The following is a 22504-nucleotide window of genomic DNA, read 5'->3' as shown; positions in this document are numbered from 1 at the left end:
GCTCCTTAAGGCCTACCATTTTTAATTTATAAATATGAACTTTGAAAATGCATTCATCTCTATGTTATCAACAGACAGAAATTCAGTCTGTCCGCATGATTTTATAACATACAGTCTTTATTTTGATTTTTACGGTTCTCCGGAGGAGGGGATTCCTTGAAGCCAGACGTCACTAGTCTTTGCCATATCCGCGGGGTAACCTGTCACTAAACGCCCTTGCTATAAGTAGAGCAATATTTCAACTTCAGTTTGCCAAGGGAATAAAAACAATAGAAAAGATTAGAAATAAATAAATAAATAAATTCTTCACATGGCGAAAGATAGAGCTTCTATTTTGTCTTGATGGCCGTAATATTTTATCTTCATTGTAAAACAACATCTAAGGAAAACAAAGAAGAGAAGAGAGAAAGACAAAATAATGTAAACATTTAGGTAAAGTGGCATCAGCTAGAGTTCACATATCAAAATCCACAGCGAAAGCTAATTACAGTATCAATCTGGTACATATACAGCGTAGATAGATATGTAGATAGATCTGGATATATGATAGATAGATAGATAGATAGATAGATAGATAGATAGATAGATAGAGATAGACAGATTGATAGATATATAGATAGATAGGTACTAGGTAGATAGATAGATACGGATAGGTCGAGATATTGGCTCAATTTATGATTATGCCTTGTATCAAACCATTTTTTACCAAGCACAACGAAACCATAAAATCTAGGACAAAGATTTTTAATTACCCTCCATAATACCGCAAGGATAAAACCTTGTGTAAAAGCATGCAGACATGTAGGCCTATCTTCATAACATCTCTGATGACAAGGGAAATGCATTTGAACTAATATATACATGTGTGTACATATATGTAATTATAATTATTATTGTTATTTTATTATCATTATTATTATTGTTATTTTATCATTATAATAATAATAATAATAATTATTATTATTATTATTATTATCATTACTATTATTATTAGACCTATTATTATTGTGATTATTATCATCATTATTATCATTGTTATTATCATTATTATTGTATGCAGATTTTGTATTGGAAAGTAAAAGTTTACATGAGATTGCTCTTCATAACAAAAAAAAATAGATGACACTTATATACGTTGTCATTAAAACTTTCTTCATCCGTTTCTTTCTATTTGGCTTCGAGCCTTGACTGAGCAGTTCCTTGGTAAGTCTTCGCACCGAGTATCGATTTTTCTCTCTCTCTCTCTCTCTCTCTCTTTGGTTGAGTGCGTATAATAACAATGTAAACTGATACGATACAGAGTATACTTCAGTAGTGTACACCATGTTATGGTTTCTTAAAGGACACTGAAATGTTGTTTTTGTTGTTGTTTCACGGTATTGTGTACGACAAAATGCTGACCGTATGCGTGCGTGTATAGGACACGGTGTTTTTTTTTTCGTTGCTGTTGTTGTTGTTGTTGTTTTTTTTTTTTTTGGGGGGGGGGGGGGTAGACGTGGTCCAGCAACAGGGTTTACGCGGGATCGGAGGTGCTCCATGACACTGGACTGGGTCTATACTGTTTATAGTGGCCCTCACGTAAATGACTTCTCAAGAAATACCGTAATAGTAGGCGTATTTATACTGGCAATATTACTTAAAGGGGAAATCCAGTCCAAATATAAATTGTAGTCTGATAAGAAAGAGTACAATACGAGTTCAACAGTAAAATTTTGATTGAAATCGGGTGAAAAATAAGGAAGTTATGACATTTTGAAGTTTCGCTGATTTTTCAGGATACAGTTCTTGAACAGTCAATATGAATATGCAAATGGCAAAGTGAACATGTCATCCCCTCACAACATGCCATATAGTTTCAATGTACATAAAATTTTGAATTGGAAGTTTTTCATTCAAACGCAATTATGCCCGATGCTAAAATCCTTGTACATAATATCGGCACTATTCTGAAGTTATTCAACCAGGAATAACATCATGTTTCAGACTTCAGTGACAGAAACAATGAATTTTCGTCAGTGTTTTGGACACGATCAATGGAAAATTGTGAGGATATGACATGGTTAGCTCACTCACTTGCACATCTATATCCACTGTACAAGAACTGTTTTGCAGAAATTAGCAAAACTTCAAAATGCCATAACTTCCTTATTTTTCATCCGATTTCAGTCAAATTTCTGAACTTGTAAGATTTTACTCCTTTTATCATCCAGACTAACTTGTATTTGGACTGAATTTCCCCTTTAAAGGAGAATGAAACCCCAAAACATAACACAACGCTGTATGTGAATCGAGGGGATGCAGAATACATACAGAACACATCAGCGAAGCTTGAGGGAAATGGGATAATCCGTTCAAAGTTATTTAGTCCTATACATGCACTAATTTATAGCTTCGTCCGTTTTACCTAAAAGATGTTATCACCTCTTCTTCCTGCATAATCTCCCTTCCCCTCTCTCTCTCTTTCTCTCTTCCTCTCTCTTTGTCTATCTTTCTTTCTTTCCCTCTGCTTCGTCTTGTTACTGACATCTCATGGGTACTCTTACTCGGATGATGTTCGTTCCGAAGTTCGTCAATGTGATTCATTATTCCGAATGATCGTTATTCCAAAACACAAAAATTCCTCATGCCGATAATTTTACAGATGTTCGTTAATCCAAAATTGAAATATCAGGGGCGGATCCCAGGAATTCCAGAAGGGGGGGGGGGAGGGGGCTCAAAATAAAAAGAAATAAAGGGGGGGCCTACCCCCGCCCCTTTGATTTTGTTTCTTTTTATTTCTTTTATTTTAAATAAGGGGCGACGGGCGCCCGGTGCGCCCCAACTAGTATTACGAAAGTTCGTCATTCCGAGGTTGTTGTTGTCGTTGTTGTTGTTGTGGTCGTCGTTGTTGTTGTTGTTGTTTTTGGGGGTTGATCTTTTATTGATTGTTGCCTCAGTGTTTCCAAGATTTAAATATCTCACCTGAACTTTTACATCAAAACACAGACACACCCACTCTACCTCACCACACACACACACACACACACACACACACACACACACACACGCGCGCGCGATCAGTATAGACAGTCACAATCATGATTTATTCAGCATTTGAACTTCACAATGTTGATACTGATCAGAACGGAACATTAAACATCATCAGTTGTACTTCTTATTGTTATTGTCCATGACAGCTCTATCTCACATACATGTAATTATGCTTATGTACAGTATACATTTAATGCAGTCTGAACTCCAACTCAAACTTTATACTTCAATATTAGTGAACAGGGTTATACCGAAAGCGGGGGGGGGGGGGGGGGGGGGGGGGCGGGGGGGGGGGGTCAGAGGCAGTTACCAGAACGAGTTTCAGAGGGAATGCCTCTTTAACAATAGGTCTAATACTATACATTTACACCCACTGTTTATCAAAACAGATACGTCGCATAACGTTATACAGTATATTAAAATAGGTAGCAGACAAATATACTTTATAACTCGTTTATCATTATCAGTGTTTCTTTTATTCAGATCTTTACAGTTTCATAAGGTACGGAGCAATAAAAATGCTGTTCCTTTATTGTTGTTGTTTTACCTGTTCTGATTGCACAGTTTTCAAATGCTCCATTGCCGTTTAAGTTTATAAAAGATCAAATTGGCAACACAAAATGAAGAAGATCGCTGTCCGTGCTTCTTTCTCGTCCGACGATTGGCTAATTTTAATGTTTTTCATTCCTTCGACCTTATGCAGATTTTATAGATAAAACCAGTTCCAAATCTCATTCAAGTGTATATGCAGTCAATTGAGAGTTACCAGTTAAAAAAAAGTGATGATGATTTGTTGGTAATGTCCAATTGTAGATTATCAAAAGGACTTGTTGGGTTAGAACAGAAGAGTTAGAATGGCACGTATTAAATTTCCGCCTTTACAGAAAATTCATGCGAACAATTACGTGTGATGAATATCGTTAACATCACGAGAAGCAGACTGCTAAGTGTTGTCTATCAATAACGATAGAAGTGTTGCTTTACACTGCAATAAAAGTTAACTACACTCAGTACACTGTAAACACTTGCAAAAAGACATGTTTCATCGCCTCGTGAATAGTCCATTGTATGAACATATACGACAGTGAAATGGAAGTATGCCCTATATACCTTTCACATAAATTACCATGTACAACATACCGCCACAATCTTCTTTATTGGCAAATGAGCACAGAGATTCATACATAATCATTCACGATATACTAGGGTGATTCACGGGCCTTAAAAAGTTACAAAAACAGGGGCGGATCCAGGAATTCCGTAAAGAGGGGGCGCATTTACAAAATTAAAGGGGGCGCGCGCACCCCTCCCCCCATTTTTTTCTTTTTATTTCTTTTGTTTCAGCAAAAAAATGAAGGGGGGGGGGGGCGTGCGCCCGTTGCGGTCCTCCCTGGATCCGCCCCTGCAAAATATCACACCTTCTCATGGTCACATTCTATAAACAAAATCATATCAAAACAGCTTCGGAATTCGGTTAACAGAAGAATGTCTGGAGCTGATGTAAACATTTTGATATGCTGCCATACACACAAACTCGGATGAGTACTGAAACATTTTCATATTGACATTTATTAAATGATATCGTTCGTGCCCAATTATACAACATCTAACGACAAGACCACGTTTTGACCGCCTTTTGTTTGCTTTGTTTTGTTTTTCTTTCTTGCCGAGAAGATCTATTTGAGTCAGACGGATATATTCTATCTACTTTTCGGAGATATAATCGTTGGAGAAATTTTGTATATGCAACTTTGTAACTTCGTCGTACCATCTCTGTTGTGAACCTGCAGCTATTATGCTCGTCATTCAGCGCATTAGTAGGCTACCATTCACGGTATTGAAAGAAGTGCAAAATATTGTAAGATTATGATAACTATTTTGCAGATAATTCTGTCTGCTTGATTTTTGTTTCGTTGTTGTTGTTGTCCTGCAGCTGATTTTTTTTTTTTTTTTTGCCGATGATGGATTTTGTTAAGACTGATCACTTGTTTGTCATATAAGGACCTTGAGTAAGAACAGCTCATGCTGATCAAGCAACCCTGAATAAATATTATTTCAGTAAAATATGTAAATAAAACAAAAATTAAATATGGTTAGCCAGGATAGCAATGATATACTGCTACTTAACATTCACTTGAACTTTACGTCTGCGACGTGATGATGTTGTTAATGGTGGTGTCCTCAAACATTGCACCTCTTTACGGGACACCTCTTATCTCTTGGTACATGTATCACGAGAGATCGTGAGATAAGAATCTCGTGCAACCTTGGCATTGATTTTATACTGATCAAACTGTAAGGCTAACACAAAGGATACAGTGGGATCATTAAATTTTTAAGCTTCCGATCTTAAAGGGTGTGTACAGTTCTGGTCGAGGTGAGGATTTAGCTTCTAACGTTTTGCGAGATATTCAGAAACCACTCTATGAGATGTCAGAGAGAAATTCGGTTTTGAAATGGCTGAGATATCCAAAAACAAGGTGAAACAAAGATATCCTAATAAAGTTGTGGCATGTCGCCTTTTATTATTAGCGCTTTTTTTGATATCTCAGCCATTTGAAAACCAATTTTCATCAAATAAGCGTTGAATCCTTCTTTAAATTACATGCTCTTTCATATTTTATAAGAGGCTTTTCATTATCTCACTTAGGAATGTTCAAAACATGAATCCCCACCTCAACCAGTACTGTACAGTCCCTTGAAATTGAGGCATCAACCTCTATTATACATTGCTTGACATGACAAGAACGGTTGGTAGCATGCACGTGATTGACTGACAGGGCGCTCTATTCTCACCATCCCATTTCAACCGAGAGTGACGTAATTAGCACTTTCCAGCGATTTCCCTGTAATAAGTGATTGCTCCTTTGCTCCTTGATTGCTCCTTTATAATGGATCATTGATCAACTTGGTTCTCTGTTGCATTATAGGGATTAAAAGGCTGATCCTTTATTACATACACTATACATCCTGGTCACTGTAGATACGCTAAGAGGCGGAGGGTGTACAGTGGGACAGAATTACAAAGAACTTGCGAAATCGTATCAGTCTACTTCTTCTACTTCGGTACTAGACAGGATCCATCACTCTGAATGTATAGCGTCGAGGGGACCAGTGAGTGTCCCGTGCAGTGCAGGCAGACGGTGCTTATAGTACAAGGTGCGAGTAAATAGACCTACCATCCATTTAATATTGTAGGCATACCTGTGACAAAGTCTTTTCCAGACAACCATGAGAATCCTTGCTGGAGGTTTGCCCGACTATCAATGCACATGAAATATAAAATGATAAAAGTGCAGTAGGAGTCCAATAAGAGTGCAGTACTTAAAATGCATCGATTATATGCAGGGGATGAAATAGCTTGTTGTAAGTCCTCGGAGAAAAGTAGTCATAGGTTTGAATAGATTAGTTAACCAGCCCATTTCCTACACTCTCTTCTTGCCTATTCCACGTGATTGGGTAGGCCAGAATACCCTATACAGATAACAATGAAACCACTACTGGAGTTCTCTTTTCAGCTGTATTCCCACTGCGGATAAGCGTAAAATGGCAATTATGTATGAATAAAAATGTGTGATCTATTACTTGTCTAGGTCTACTCCCAATTCTTCTAATAGCCGTTCAGTCTCAGTTTTTAACCCACAAGGTCTAATCCTGTTTTGTCTACGACCAGTTCGTCTAATGACCACTTAGTCCATTTGTCACTTGGCCTCATCATCAGTTGGTCAACTTTCACATGGGCTACGCCCATTCCGTCTAATACCTATGTACGTAGGCCTAAATAGTAGACGAAATGGGGGGGGGGGGAGAAACATATACTTTATATCGTGCATATACTTTAGATTGTATTTGGAAAAAATGCCTTTATCAGACGAATGAAAGACAAACTGAAAAATTGTACCACTTTGGATCATGTTCCCTTTTTCGTTTTCTTTTTCTTTTTTTCTTTTTTTTTTTTTGATGATGGAAAGAAATAAACTATTGAATTGAATTGAATTAAAAACAAGTAGACGAATTGCAGCTATACTATCTGGTCATTACACGAAACGATAATTAGCCAAACCGAGCATTATACCAAGTGAGGATTGGACCAAACGGGCATTAGACAAAATTGATAGGAGACCAAATGTAGGTGTAGCCGTAGTGGTGTTAGACGAACTGGGAAGTAGACCATCTGATATTAGACCAAGCGGCAATCCACAAACTCTCTTCTCTCACGACGCTGTCTGTCCATGCCGTAGAAGCATATATTGTATTGTAACACAGTGTTATGTAATGTAAGTCCATGCCAACATTAAAGCGTGAGAGCCTTTTAAAGGGTCATTTTCAATCAGGGTTCGTGCGCGAAAATGATGACTCAAACGACACCCATCTCGGACTCGAAAACCGCCATTCTGTATCCAGCGACATTGATGGACGAGCCCCATCTACGTTGGTCGAGCACAGATGTTTTCCGACACTCTCAAATCGTCTCAAATACATTACAGTAATCTCTTTAGAAATCAGTAGTTGCTTCCTTAAAAGTGGCTGACCGTCGCATCAACAAAATAAGTGTCAGTCACTCATTTAAAAAACAAACAAACAAACAAAGAAACGGCAAACTATAACAACAGAAATACTACCATGTACGCAACGACTAGACATTAGATTTTTGATGCGGAAGGAAAGTCATCACGTCTGGCCTAACTGCAGCACTGACGCAAATACATTGTCTCGGCATTCCTTTGCGTGTGAGCATGCAAATTAGGGCTAACAACAACCAGTGCAGGAATTCTTTGGTGGAAATTCCACAAGCGGACCAATGAACTTGCATCATTGCTGCTCAAAAGAGTACATGCAAGACGGATGACAAGTGCATTATGACTGAAGGATGACGCAAACATTTCCATTGGTATACACGTATTGATGAGCTAACATAGTATGCAACATCGATTTAGTTTAAACTCTTCTCTTTACAGGCAAGATAGAAGAAGAAGGGAGAGAACAAATGATTCCTCCTCAGCAAGATATTTAATGTAGGATTATGAAATTCAACTTACTCGCTCACTTGTACAGCAGAGATCGCACCATTGCAAGTTAGATAGATCATACCATTAACATGTACAGCGATTGATAGACATTTTAAAACATAGTTCAAATCACAGTACATCATCGCAGTTAAAACATTAATAATTAAATAAACACACACAAAGCAGACAGCACGTATGTCAGTTCCAGCGAAGCGCTCACTGCTATCCGTATATCATTGGATCGGTCCATTTTGAGCGACTTTCAATCGTTGCACTATGTTTGAGTCCAAGGCTCCAATGTCCAGATGTCACGTGGTCGCCATGGTGATCAAACGATAATCTGTCAGCTCAAGAAGATGCTCTCCATCCATTCACATCCAGAAAGTGCTCTTTATTCCCTGATCCTGCTTTCTCCTTTCAGCTCCAAACCTTGTTTTCGTCGTATGTTGCAGCTATCAATGAGCCGTGCTTCACTTGACATAATCAGAATTATGATATAAATCATCATAGCTGTATAACAGATCCAGTCATCGTTCCCCCGTGTTATCACCGCTCTTCAAGAGACCCCGCATGTGCTGTCGCTTTCACTTATCTATTGCTATTGTACATGCGCGCGTCGAGCAGAAGGATTTGAACTGTGAATTCCCTGTTTAAGAGGCCAGAGCCTTGTCCTCCACACCACGGCTTACTATCATTGGCAACTGGACGTATTGATGTACTTCCCACAGCCATGGTTTGCCGGAAAAATAAAAGCTAGCGGATGTTTCTTTCAAATATTGTCCTTGTAAGCAGATTTCAAGTTCCTGTAAGAACACGGACAAGAAGAGTGGATGATGTTAAATGTATACTGTCACATTTTAGAATAATAATTTACCTACAGAGTCGAGCTTTTTCGTTCATCATAATTATCATGACGAACGACTTCGTGAGATTATTCAAAGATAAGAACAAGATATCGATCATATACAAGAGACAAGATCAACAGCGGTATTTCGACACATTTCTTTTGATAATATAGCTCGTATTAACGAAACAGAGTATTATTTTATAGAGAGAAATCTCTATAATATACGATCTTAGAATTATCAGTTTCAGTTTATTTCATTTCAGCGCGAACCAGCTTCAGCCAATAACTGTACTTTAAGTGATCCGTGCTGACAAACAAACAAACAAACAAACAAACAAACAAAAATCATTGATAAACGCAACAAAATCGTAATATTATTAGTTCCTTCGAGTGCAAAGAAAAACAAACAAAAATTTCTACTTGAGGCGCACATATTTTTAATTTCACAACGGATAGTTAACCTTATCTGCTCCTTCCTTTGCACTTTGAGCATTCACACGATAGGATGTAGCGGTAGGTCGCGTACAGCCTCTCGTTGCCCTGGCAACGGAGGAGAACGGCCTTCATGATGGAGACGTGGTCCTGGCAGCTCTGGCAGCGGTACCTGAAGGGGTTCCGGAGGTGGCTCTTGAAGCTGACCACGGGGTCGGTCGACGAAGAGGCCTCGCACTGACCGGAACAGCGAGACATCAGTACGATCTAAAATGGGGGGGGGGGGGGGGCAGAGAGAGGGGGAGGGGGTGATGGGAGGGAGATGATGGGAGGGTATCATGAAAGGAAGGGAAAGGAAGAAATATATGAAGAGGTGATGTAAAGAAAACTTAAGTTCAGTCATTATTCATAAATTATGTCATGATAAGAATGATAACCATAACATTGATGCAAACAGACGCATTGGTAATGATAGTTGAGGTAACTTGAAATGAAATTTTCTAATTATCCCCATGCATCATCATCATCATCATCTTTAATATCATCTTTATAATCGACATCATTACAATTAGCTAATTTGTATTCTCGTTATTCTCTTTACTAAGCAGTACTACTGTCATCAGCATGACAATTATTTGATATCAGTGGCATTGCTAGTGATTATTGAGTTGAGTTGAGTTTATTAACAACATAATATTTGTACACATATACATGTGAATATGATAACACGATAACATGAAATTATATAGGATAAGATACAATAACACGAAAATCTTTTATGAGAATACAATAATATACAAGGTACTTTCAGCTAATATATAGACATATATGCATAGACAAAGGTTCTGCACAAAAACAGAACAGAAAGTAGAAGATAATGTTGTTAAAGGGGGAACCAAAAGTCAGCACAAGTGTTAGTCGAGAGGGGTTCTCCCGTTATAGCTACATTTAAGATGCTTATTGCAAGGTCTACCCTTCTAAAGTAACTTTAAAGTTACAAAAAAAGTAAGTAAAGTTACAAAAGTAAAGTTACAAAAGTACATTAAGCTAAACATTTAAATATTCTTTTCATCCTAAACTCCTAAACTCCTAAACTTTATCTAACAAGTGATTTTTTTAGATTTCTTCGAAATGAAGATCTTGTTCTTTCCTCTTGAATATTTTGGGGCAAACTATTCCAGAACTTTGACCCGACAAAAGATATTGAAAATGTACCATGTGTCGTTTTACATTTCGGGATTCTAAGCATGGAATGATCTTTGCCTCTAGTCCTGTATGCATGATTCATTGGCTCATAGTATTGCGTTAAAGAATGTGGTAAATGTCCTTTGTGTAGATCATATACAAAGGTTGACACTGCAAGCTTATGCAGGTCAGAATGGTGAATAATGGCCTAGAACTTGTTCTTAAGGGGGGAAATGTAATTGCTCTCACGGCCATTTTTTTTTTTTTTTTTGCTAAAACTATACAATTCAAGTGGCTTCTGTAGGTACTTCCCCACACTTCAATTCCATAAAGAATATGTGATTGTATAAAGAATTTATATAAAAGCATGAGAACATGTCTTGGAACATAATATCTTAAAAAGTAAGCCAATTTTGCGCCTAATGCATTTCTTGATACATTGAATCTGACCCTTCCACATCAAGGTCTTATCAATTTGAATTCTTACAAAAGATGCTACATGTACTCTTTCTATAACCGTTTCAGAGACTGTTAGTGTTAACACACCTTAAATTGCAATTGGTCGTCTTGGTCCTTTAATAATCATATAATTTGTTTTCTTTAAGTTAATAGTTAATTTATTCACAATACACCATTTTTGTACCTCCTTCAATTTTCCATTCACGTCATTCATATCAATTTCTTTTGTACCTTTGGGAAACGTATGAAAAATGTTTGAATCGTCAGCGAATAGTCTGAACTGAAAATAGTTAGATGAGCTAGGTAAATCATTGATGTATAATAGAAACAGTGTGGGTCCCAACACTGATCCTTGTGGTACTCCACATGTAATCGTTCTACTTCTGGATATTTCATCCTTGTAGCACAATACCTGCGATCGGTAATGAGAGGTAATTTTGGAACCACTGCAACACAATGCCTCTTATGCCATAATACTCTAATTTCTCTGAAAGGATGCGATGATTGATTGTGTCAAACGCCTTTTTGAAATCTATGAATATACCAAGTGTTATTTCACCTTTATCATTTGAGTGTAATAATGTATTAACCAAATCAATTAATGATAATTTTGTACTGTATTTCAGACGAAATCCATACTGGTGTCTGTACAAAATTTTAGTAGACTCTAAAAAGTCCATTAGACGACCATTGACTAATTTCTCAAAAACTTTTGCAATTACTGGCAGAAGTGAAATAGGTCTGTAATTACCTGGGTCATCTTTCGACCCTTTCTTGTACAAAGGCGTCACTTTTGCTATCTTAAGTGCATCTGGGAATTGGCCCATTTCTAATGACAAATTAAAGATATAAGTCAATGGCTAAACAATATATGGTGCTGCGTCTTTGATCAATCTTATTGACAAATTATCATAACCATGAGACTTTGTAGCATCAAGAGCACATACAATATCCATAATTTCTTCTTCTCTTATAGGTTTCCAAGCCAAAGACTTTGTATTTCTGGCACCCAAATAATCTTGAAAACAACTATTAGGAAGCCCATTTGGTATTCGTTCTGCCAAATTTGACCCAACAGTGACAAAGTAGTTATTGAGTTCTTCGGCTATTTCATTTTCAGAAGATACAACTTTATCAATTCCACCTTGATTGATAGTTAACTCCTCTATATCCAAATGTTTATTCTTACCCTTTCTACCAATTAACTCATTAATGATTTTCCAGGTCTTTGTCATGTCACTTTTGTTACGATTAAAAGAATTGCAATAATACAATCTCTTTGCATTTCTTATAAATGTTACCAAAGTGTTTCGATATACCTTTTATACTTGTTTCCGTATTCGTCACTAAAATTTGAAGACCTGTAGTTTTTGTATAAAGTGTGCTTCTTCTTGATGGATTTAAGAATCGCTGATGAGATCCAAGGTTTCTTAGGGCTGTTCTTTTTCTGGAATACATTATATTCTATTGTAGGTGCATGCTTATCACATATTTTCTCAAACATATCATGAAAAACTTTATAAGCTGTGTTTACATCTTCGTATCGAGAAACATGTGCCCATTCAATTTTCCCTAGATCGTCGTGAAGAACTTATGAAAAACCTGACGAAAACGAACGCAAAAACAAAAACAAAATGGCCTTAGAGAGGACGGAATGGAGTTAGCTGGTGGAAACGTGACACATAAAATTCAGAATGGAAATATTCAAGAGATATTCGAGAGATACTACCAAGTTGAACCAGGGAGGTGTATGGTTGAACACAGAACTCGGCAGTAGAAGGAGAATTAGATTCTAAGGAATTTTTGCCGAGTAAGCGAAAAAAGCCCCAAACATTTCAAATAAATGAAGGAAAACTAACTGGTGACGTTTGCATACACGCATTGAAAAGTCAATCAAAATTATTTTCACCGGGATAAACAGATACACATATCCAAAGCCATCCCAAAGATAGATGTGGACATAATTATGCAATAAAATAATATTGGCTGCAAAGTGTCACCTCAGACATTTTAACAACAGTCCAGACGTCGATGCGTCTGTTGCTCGTCAAGAACAATGGCCAACAAGTGGATTTGACTTGGCGCGAATCCCAGGCGCAGTTAAAATGTGGAAGTTAACAAGAAGCAGCGAAAGAAAAAAATACACCGCGTGTTTTCCATCCGAGTACTGGATCACCATGAAACGATTTCAGTGGTTTGCGTCTTAGTAAATCATCACTGTCAAACTCGACTCAAAATCCAACAACAAATTATTCCAATAGGCGACGACCTGTAGGCCTATTTTGTTCAGTCCCCCCCCCCCCCCATCCTCCTTCAAACTGTCTAGACCACTGTATTCATCTTCGTTTGATGACAAACTTAGAATAGTCTGGATTTCTTGCAGTCGTCCGGGGCGAGATTAGATTCTACACAGCTAATTGAACCCCAGTGTGAGGATACATCGGCTTAGTTGATGACTTGATCAAATTTGGAAGCGGGAGTATACAGTTTCGCACCAGCTACATAAGCACATAATGAGGGTACGTGCTTTCTCCGTCATCGGAGATGGACAAAATGTTTGGAGTCGAAAGTGCATACACATCTCAAGCGCTGGGAGTTCATCCGCCTCTTATGTCTTCCGTCTATACACCAAGAACGAAAATAAAAAGAAATGAAACAATGGCAAAAAAAAAGAGAGAAGAAAATGAATAAAATGCAAACACACAAAATGAGGAAAAAGGGCAAAAAGGCGGAACATTGGTGGCATTCCTTGTAAATTGATTTCTGGCGGTCACCTCATTACCTTGGGCACACAGACGCCCCATGTGTTCCGCCATTTTGTGATGCGTGCACTAAAATGATTTAAAGGTACAGCTCAGCCCTCTTTTGCATACACTTTCTCTTCATCTACAAACTACAATCATTGAAACAAATGTAACTGTGATTCAGTTCAGCCACGAAACAAAATGTCTCTTTAGTTTGACTATATTCTTCTGAAAACAATAATGTTCTCCGGTAAAGATCGGTTTAATGTATATTTCTCTTTCATTACATTGATTGCCTTAAACATAATTATTCTTGTTATATGTTTGTGTGTGGGTGGGGGTGTTTACAGTTTATTTTTTAATCACTTTATTTTTCTATCAACAGAACCCTTCTTATAAGCCTCTTCTCGGAATATGATCCATTTAATTCCTCTTTAGCTTTAATGTGTACCGACAAACAAGGGTTATAGGCCTAGTATGAATGACAAGAAATGAAAGTGAAGAGTTTTTTTAAATTTTATTCTGGCCATTAGCATATTGATTCCCGCGGGACTGTCTACTATGGTGGCGATCGATATCCGTACCATTGGTCCAGGCGTTTCGTCTCTGAACTGAAAGTGTTTGAAAACAGTTTACTCAGGGGTGGCGATACAACTCCAACGATGTTTCCCCCTTGGCATAAACCCAAGTAATTTCCGATTGTGTTTTCAGCCAGCATCTATGATATTTGATTTGCTTTATATTTTTTTTTCCTAACTGCTCCGAGTTCCCCTTTCTCTTAGCTTGCCACTTTGTTGTTAAACTTTCGTGATGGAATGCGAAAATAAATTGCAATTCGGCAGTAGATTAGTCTTTGGGAATTAATCCGGAAGGGAAACGATGATAAACACAAGGTTGCAAATCAAACACTGATTCATCAAACTAAGGCTCGGTTACCCTCGTCGTGAGGGAAATGAAAAACAGAAAGAGAACGAGAAAAATATGAAATCATTAGCACAGTCAAAGCCATTGGAGCGACATATTCAACAACTCGCAACGCCAAGGCTCAACAATGCCTGGAGGATATCAAACAGTAGGGGGCGTGATTCAAAGTGACGGGCGACACTGACGCATTGCAGCTATCCTGCCCGGTCGCAAAGTTCACTCAGTTATTATTTTGTCGGGAGAGAGTGAAAGAGGGAGAGGGAGATACTAAGACTGGAACACAAACAACAGCAAACAAGTTAAGTACCTTTGTGTGCTTGAACTATATCAAACCGAAACCACGGTAATGTCGTTCCAAAGATTTACTCTTTAAATTGACAACGATCACAGTTCGACTAAATCCCCTTTTTTCTCCTTTCGACCGTTGTAAAGAAGCGGTGACTAACAACGCTTACCCATCTGAAGAAACAAATTTAAGGCAGAGCGCCACCTGTTGATGACATTCAAAGACACCAGACAACACGTCCTCCCATCATTCATCTTCAATTTAGCGAACTGACATTTTGACAAATAGGCGTTCTTTTTTTTTCCTCACATTGAATGTTTATAATCAAATTTGCTTATTCTTCCCCATCTCCCCTTGAAGCGTCTCCAATTACAAATTCACTTTTAGAGACGTCTATGCAGTGTAAACAACATGATAGAGTGTCACGATGACTGTCACACATCAAACTTGTCACTTTTTGTGCGTTGTATGTCCCTCATTTCACGCAACAATTTTATTCATTTTAGGTAAACACACCAACATAGACAGACAGACAGAAAGAGACCATGGAACCGGTACACATACTTACACATACCTACACACATCATACACGCACTTACACATACCTCCACACATCTATATACACACACTAGTAAACTATGGTAATCAGGAAGGCCGTCATTACAATGACTAGAAAAGTTGTGTGTCGATTACTATTTCGTTACGGCTACATAAAGCATGTACAGGAAAGAAATTCTGTCGCTAATTCCAGCCTGCCAAAACAGTGAAGAAGATCGTATCAGTGGCTCGCAGTCTCATGGAGGCTTCGAGACTTGATGTAAATTATGTGCGTGCCATAAACTTGTCATCACCAGCATCGTTAGTACATTATTCTCAGGATATGATTGAAACCACTGGTTGACAGAGGCTAATAGAAAGTGGTTACCATCATCGGAATGTATAGACGCGAATTCGTAAAGCGTGATCGCAGCGGGTGCTAGCGCAAGTTCGGGCAGCGGGATAGTTTTGCGGCGAGACTATTGTCTGTACGGCCTTTGAACGGAAGAGAAAGACAATAATTTTTCGTGATAAATCATAGAATTGTCATTGTCGATCTGGGAGGTGGAAAAAGAGAATACAGTAATTCCCTGTTGTCAACATTGTCACTTAACTCGGTCCGCAGGAAGCCACGACTGGTTTTGTTTCCATGCAGTTTTTAGTTGTTATTTCCTACGCCAACACAACCTCGGGGGTAAATTCACGAAGTTTCATCCACGAGGTTAACGAGTTCATGACGCAATATTTTTGCATTACACGCTGCACGCTTTCCCTTATTGTAGGAGACGGAGTAAGCATGTAACTTAAAAGCTTTTCACGTTTTCCGTTCTGCATGCCTAAATACCTATTTCGACTCTGCTTTCTTTGGGATAAAGTTTATACATCCCTTTCGAAATACGGTCATCCTCACCTAAGTCGACCTATCGCAAGACGAAAGTCTGGCTAACAAGTCGAAGACAAAATTTACACGATATAGATATAAACATTCAATTTCCCGTTTCCTTTGGATTCGACTTACGTGAGGATGACTGACTTACCATTATCAATACATCATCATCATCGTCGTCTCCATCGTATGGCTGTCGCCATCATTATCATCATCATCATCATCATCATCATCTTCATCTCTCGAATCTCTGTGTGAAAGCGGTCATCGATGTGTGATTACATGTCTGGGAATATGATATATTGGATGTATAATATTTTGTATTTGCATATGCCTTTTGTTGGAGGGAACTTATAAACAACTGAATTGAATTGAATTCATACTAATGAACGCGCCATTCTTGTGCTGACCTGCGACTTGCTGTGACTATCCAAACATACACGCATGCATTTCGTACACTGAAATCCAGACTTGCTGAAAAACAACTGTAGGCTGAGAGCAAGTGTGTTATCTTCTGTGAATAAGATAAACAAGCCAAAATAAGTAAGCCAAATAAATAAACCAAACTCAATCGATTCCTCAATGGCAATTTCGACTTCACTGCATACAAGAGCAGCTAATGACGCCTAGAGAATAATACAATTTCATTTGATTAAAAAGTGTGACATGAAATAAGTCATGGGATTTTAACGTCTTTACATCTGTGCGTGGGTTCACTGAACGGGGACATATGTCGCAATATGCAAATTACATATCGTGCATAATATGATGATGTCATCGCCGACACAACTCTCCAAGCAGGGTTATGACCGCAAAACGACTTAACTCCATTCATGTTAACTTGAGATAATATTTGCGATTAAATCTGCAATGTTAAAAATATCAACAAAGCAATATGACAAGAAAATAATTAATATATGGGCTATTCTAGATCATAACTTGAAGAGTATTCCGTGTTATGTAACAAGTGAGGTATCATTGGAGAGGTTTTATATTGCTCTATCTGATGACGGAATCATTTTGAAATGTTTAAAAAGGGCGCTTAGTCCGTTTTGCGATGATCACGGATCAAACTCTTCTTGTGATGAAATGACAATCATTTTTTTCGATAACTTAAAGAACTTGCGACCCCTCCCTTTCAGAAACAAAATTATCGCTGGCAAGTAGGTATGATTTAAGAATATTCTAATGTGAAGAATATAATTCAATTCTGCATCATTTATAGTTATTTGCAGACTCAATTCAGTAAAGATCTGTTTGTAGGTCAATGAGAAACCTCTGAGGCGATGACAGAATCATCTGCGGGGTTAATTATTTAATTTGCATAAATCTTGTAATTACAACCGATATTACTGTTTTGTGAAAACGGTTGTGAGTATTGTATCTCTGGTGTGCGGATAAGTCAGCAGTAACATAATACAAGGTGATGCTTTGATCAATTCGAAATTCAACTGTTAAACAATTTGAAAGGACAACGTGAACTGGGAACAGAAGGGAACTGAACGAAAATCCCCCCCCCCCCCCCCCCCCCCCCGGGAGGGAGGTTCACCTGTATATAATGAGAGTCCGGGATAAGGAGAACGTTGAACTTCGTAATAACTTACTGTTTGATCTTGCACCTATATGACCAATTTTCTTTGGTATGATACTAAACTATAGTTGAGTTAACCTTTGTATAATCGTGTCATCATATTGAATGGATTTCAAAGGTGAACGATATCCTGTTTCTGGTCTATTATATGCTCTGCCTCTTTCAGGTATACTATGGATACACTGAAATCTTAAATTACCATGATATAATGATGAAAAGGATTTCCTACGCTTCTGATATAAGAGGAGTGGGGTATGGGCTTGTCAAAAACATGCAGAGTCCCGCATACCCCTATCACCCCCTCCCCCCCCCCCCCCCCCCACACACACACACCTCAACAACATCACCACCACCACCATGCACACAATTCCCTCCACCTCACTTCCCATCATGCGTGTTTTGTCCGGTCCACCTGTCGTGGCGTGTAACCATTAGCCCGGCTGGATATCGGGCCAGGGTAAGAGACCGGGAAGTCTCATAATAGTGGGGAGTATAAAGTCAAGGGAAATATGAAAAGGCACATATTCTTTTTCTTTTATAGTTCCTTAAAGACTGAAAAATATGAGTGAGACCAACAGCGGGAGTAAGGAGACAGACGGATAGACAAGGGGGGGGGGGGGGATGAACGAACCGAAACAGCTGTACGGAGAAGAAGAATGTATAATGTGGCTTCCGCGGGAATTCTTCACTATTATCCCCCTATATTCGTCATTACTACTAACTAAGGGATACAATGACGAGTGTGTCCTTGCAGGTCTTGTTTGCCTTTCGAAAGTTAGTTTGACGCAGTACAAAACTCCACGAAGATATAAGAAATGTGAGGATGAACATACGATCATCATGTACACTTCACTCTCACTAAGAAGTCGTAACTAAATTGACGGGCAAAAAAAAAAAAGCACAAAGGGTTAAGAGAGGTAAAGTTAGCCATGACTCCAGATAGAAGTACACATGTAGTGTACGAGAAATAGAAATGAAACGCACGAACAAACGAGCAATATTATTCATGTGAAGTAGGATAACGCATTTTGGCAGTTGGGATCCGCATTTGTCAGGTACACTTGCGCTGACTGTTAAAAAGTTCAAGTGACAGAATTTGAGGCATTACTCTACTATATAGGCCTAGTTAAGTACATTTCCTCCTAATTTATAAAAACATCTCGAAGCCAAGAACACGTATAAAGACAATATGAATATGACTTTGCCTCGGTATGGACGTAAATGTTGACGTGAGTTTACGATATGTTGCAAAGTGCAGATGGATCCTGATTGAGCGCGAAGGTCTAAGATTAGGGAAACAAAAAAGAAGAGAAGGGCGCATTTGTCCTCAGTCCCATATATTCTAATCCGCGTCATCTCAAGTCCTTGCAGAGTATTGATTTATGACGCACCGATAATGTCTCTCAGACTTTATTGATGGAGTGAACCCGGGTAACGTTTTGTTTCGGTTTGACATCACCAAGTGATCACGGATCAGGGATAAACCAACATTTCAGTTAGGCAAGCATGTTACATCAATCTCGGTGATGGATAGTACAAACAAGATTCAAAATTACAAGTTATAACAAGGCTCATTCTTCTCCAGAAATGAGTGCTGTGCCTAGTCTCGCTTGAAGCTCGCAGAAATTTTCTTGACCTTTCAGTGTCTGTATCCTTTATTATAAAGAGAAACAAAGATAATACCAATCCATCATAGTACAGAATGCTGCGTTTTCTCTGAACAAAAGAAATACTGCTATTTTTTTTTATTCATCATACAGTATTTATTATCTAGAGCTATACGCTTATGAGTTTAAGAAAAGCATCTTTTAGTAACAGGAGATCTTTTAAAATTCGACAAAGCATATGGTGAGAGACTAGCAAATTCTATGATGACATGGGCCTACGTCTTAGAATAGGTGGAACTTAATTGTGTATTGGATTGTCCGATTTACCTCCAACTTCACTGATCTACACGTTCTCCCACATTTTCTGTACTGACTAAATTCACAAAGATAGTTACGGATAAAGTTTCCCTTTAAACACACACAATCATAATTTTATGAACAAAGAAGGATTTGTCTCTTTTTTTCATTTACAAACATGCAAACATAATCATAATGCTTAATTAAAATTTAACGAGAATGTGGCAATTTCAACAATGATTTTGTTTGTGGGTTTTTCTTCTTCTTTTTTTCATTTGAACTTTTAAGTACCAGAGTGATGATGTTCAGTTCAGTTCAGTTCAGTTTTTATTTCTGCATTTCAAAATCAATACAAATCAACAAATCAACAAAATACTTACATAGTCATTTACACAGCTAATATTCGTAACGTTTGGATCTTACATACATTTTCTTTTCTTTTTTTCAAGAACGAATATCATATATGAAAGGAAGCAATAGGAAATGATAAAAATGAAATGCAGGGGACCATCATCATAAGCTAAGCTTGACGAGGATGATGGCCCCAGGTAAAGAGATACATAAAGAAAATCTTGCCACTCACTGAGTGGGGGGTAATTGTGCAATGGGCTCAACGAAGAGATACATAAAGAAAATCTTGCCACTCACTGAGTGGGAAGTAATTGTGCGAAGGGCGTGCGGTGCAGTGCGGTGTGCATTGTGTTGGGATGAATCTTGGTTTGTACGTTGAGTGTTATTTTGTGTATCAGTGTGATGAGGTGAATGTTACTTCAGTTATGGCCGTGAACTCATTGTTTAGGGTGTTTGTTGACCAGGTGGTATGAATATTTATGTGTCAGAAGTATACTGGATTATGAGGGTGTTTTTTAGTTCTCGTTTGAAAATGTTCAACGACGTACGTTGCTTTAAATTAGGGGGTAAAGAATTCCAAATATCTGGTCCATTGTGCTTTAATGATTTTTGAGCTAAAATGATTCTGGGGTTTTCGAGATGGTAATCGGACGACTGACGTGTTGGATATGAATGAACGGTGAAATTTGGAGTGAAGAAGCCATCAAAAATTTTTGGAAGACAATTAAATGTATATTTATACATAAAAACAGCAGTTTGAAAGGTGTGAAGATCCTCAATTTTCAATGTTTTTAGTTGACGAAATAGGGGATTGGATGGGGATAAGTAACGGGAATTGGTAATCAAACGTACAGCACGTTTTTGGAGAGTAAAAATTGGATTAATTTTAGTTGAGCCACAGTTTCCCCAAGCGATATTGCAGTATGTGATATGTGGTAAGATCAATGCATTGTACAGAATAGTCAGGGAATTTTGAGAAATGAAGTTTTTCAGTCGATATAAAATTCCTACAGTTCTTGAGACAGACGTGTGGATATTATGAATGTGATCGTTCCAAGTTAAACTCGAGTCAATTGTGATTCCTAAGAATTTAGTAAATCTTACTTCAGTTAAAGATAATCCATCAATATTGATATTATAACTGCTGTTAATGTTCTGTGAAGCAGTAGGTTTGAAACGTATAAAATTTGTTTTAGAGACATTAAGGGATAATTTATTACATATAAACCATCGGGAGACTTTGTCTATTTCCGTGTTCAGAGTATTAAACAGTGTTTCAAGGTTCTCATGGGAGTAAAAAAACATTAGTATCATCCGCAAAAAGTATAAATTTAAGAGTTTTTGATGTATTTATTATATCATTAATATATACAAGGAACAGTAGGGGGCCAAGAATTGATCCCTGGGGAACACCACATACAATATTAGAATTCGGAGATTTAGATGACTTAAATAGTACATATTGCTTTCTGTTGGATAAATAATCAATAATCCAAGAAAGTGCTAAACCACGAATACCATATCTTTTTAATTTGTAAATTAATGTATCATGATCTATGGTATCAAAAGCCTTTGATAAATCCATGAAAATTCCTATAAAATGTTTTTTATTTGCAAAAGATTCAGTAATCTTATCTAACAATTGAATTATAGCTAAATCGGTGGAATGGCCCTTTCTAAATCCAAACTGATTAGGTATAATAGGTCATTTACATGAAGAAAAATGTACAGGCGTTTATGAATAATTTTTTCCAGAATTTTAGAAATACTAGGTAATAACGATATTGGTCCATAATTTGTTAAAAGAGAAGGGTCGTCTTTTCTTTTGAAAATTGGAACTACTTTCGCAATTTTTAATGAGTTTGGGCATATTCCAGAAGACAGTGAAAGATTGAAAATGTAAGATAAAGGTGTGGTTATTTGTTTGATGATTTTCTTCAGTATATGAACACTTATTTCATCATGGCCACTAGATCTACTTGGCTTTAATCTGTTAACAATCTCCAGTATTTCTTCCTCATCTGTTGGGGTAAAGAAAAGGGATTTGTCGCAGTTTGGTGGAAGAAATTCAGTAAAGTTTGAATGAACATGTTTGTTTTTTATTTTTGAAGCTAATTGGGGGCCAATATTTACGAAGTATGAGTTAAAAGCATCAGATATTTCATCAGGGTTTATGAGTTCTTTGTTGTCATTATAAAAAACGGACGATGTTTCCTTATTATTTTTACCTGTTATTTCATATATAGTTTCCCATAAACCATTTACGTTATCCTTTTGATTATCAAACTTATCAGAATAATACATTTTACGAGAAATACG

At 37.6% G+C, this 22504-nt stretch overlaps 1 protein-coding gene across 1 annotated transcript in view; it reads right to left on the bottom strand.

The window, feature by feature from the left end:
* Nucleotides 1-8280: 8280 nt before the first annotated feature.
* Nucleotides 8281-22504, bottom strand: part of LOC139734977 (norrin-like) — a 29740-nt gene continuing 15516 nt past the window's right edge. Inside the window, exons 2-3 of the mRNA XM_071645754.1 lie at nt 9348-9585; nt 8281-8842 (exon numbers count right to left, since the gene is read on the bottom strand). Coding sequence (XP_071501855.1) covers nt 9349-9585 — 237 coding nt within the window. The 3' untranslated portion in view covers nt 8281-8842; nt 9348. The remainder of the gene's footprint in view (nt 8843-9347; nt 9586-22504) is intronic.

This window comes from Diadema antillarum, unplaced genomic scaffold (assembly GCF_040938485.1).
Source record: "Diadema antillarum isolate AM-2024a unplaced genomic scaffold, OU_Dant_1.0 seq00000561_RagTag, whole genome shotgun sequence".
Lineage (NCBI taxonomy): Eukaryota > Metazoa > Echinodermata > Echinoidea > Diadematoida > Diadematidae > Diadema > Diadema antillarum.
This window is presented reverse-complemented; position numbering and strand designations above follow the sequence as displayed.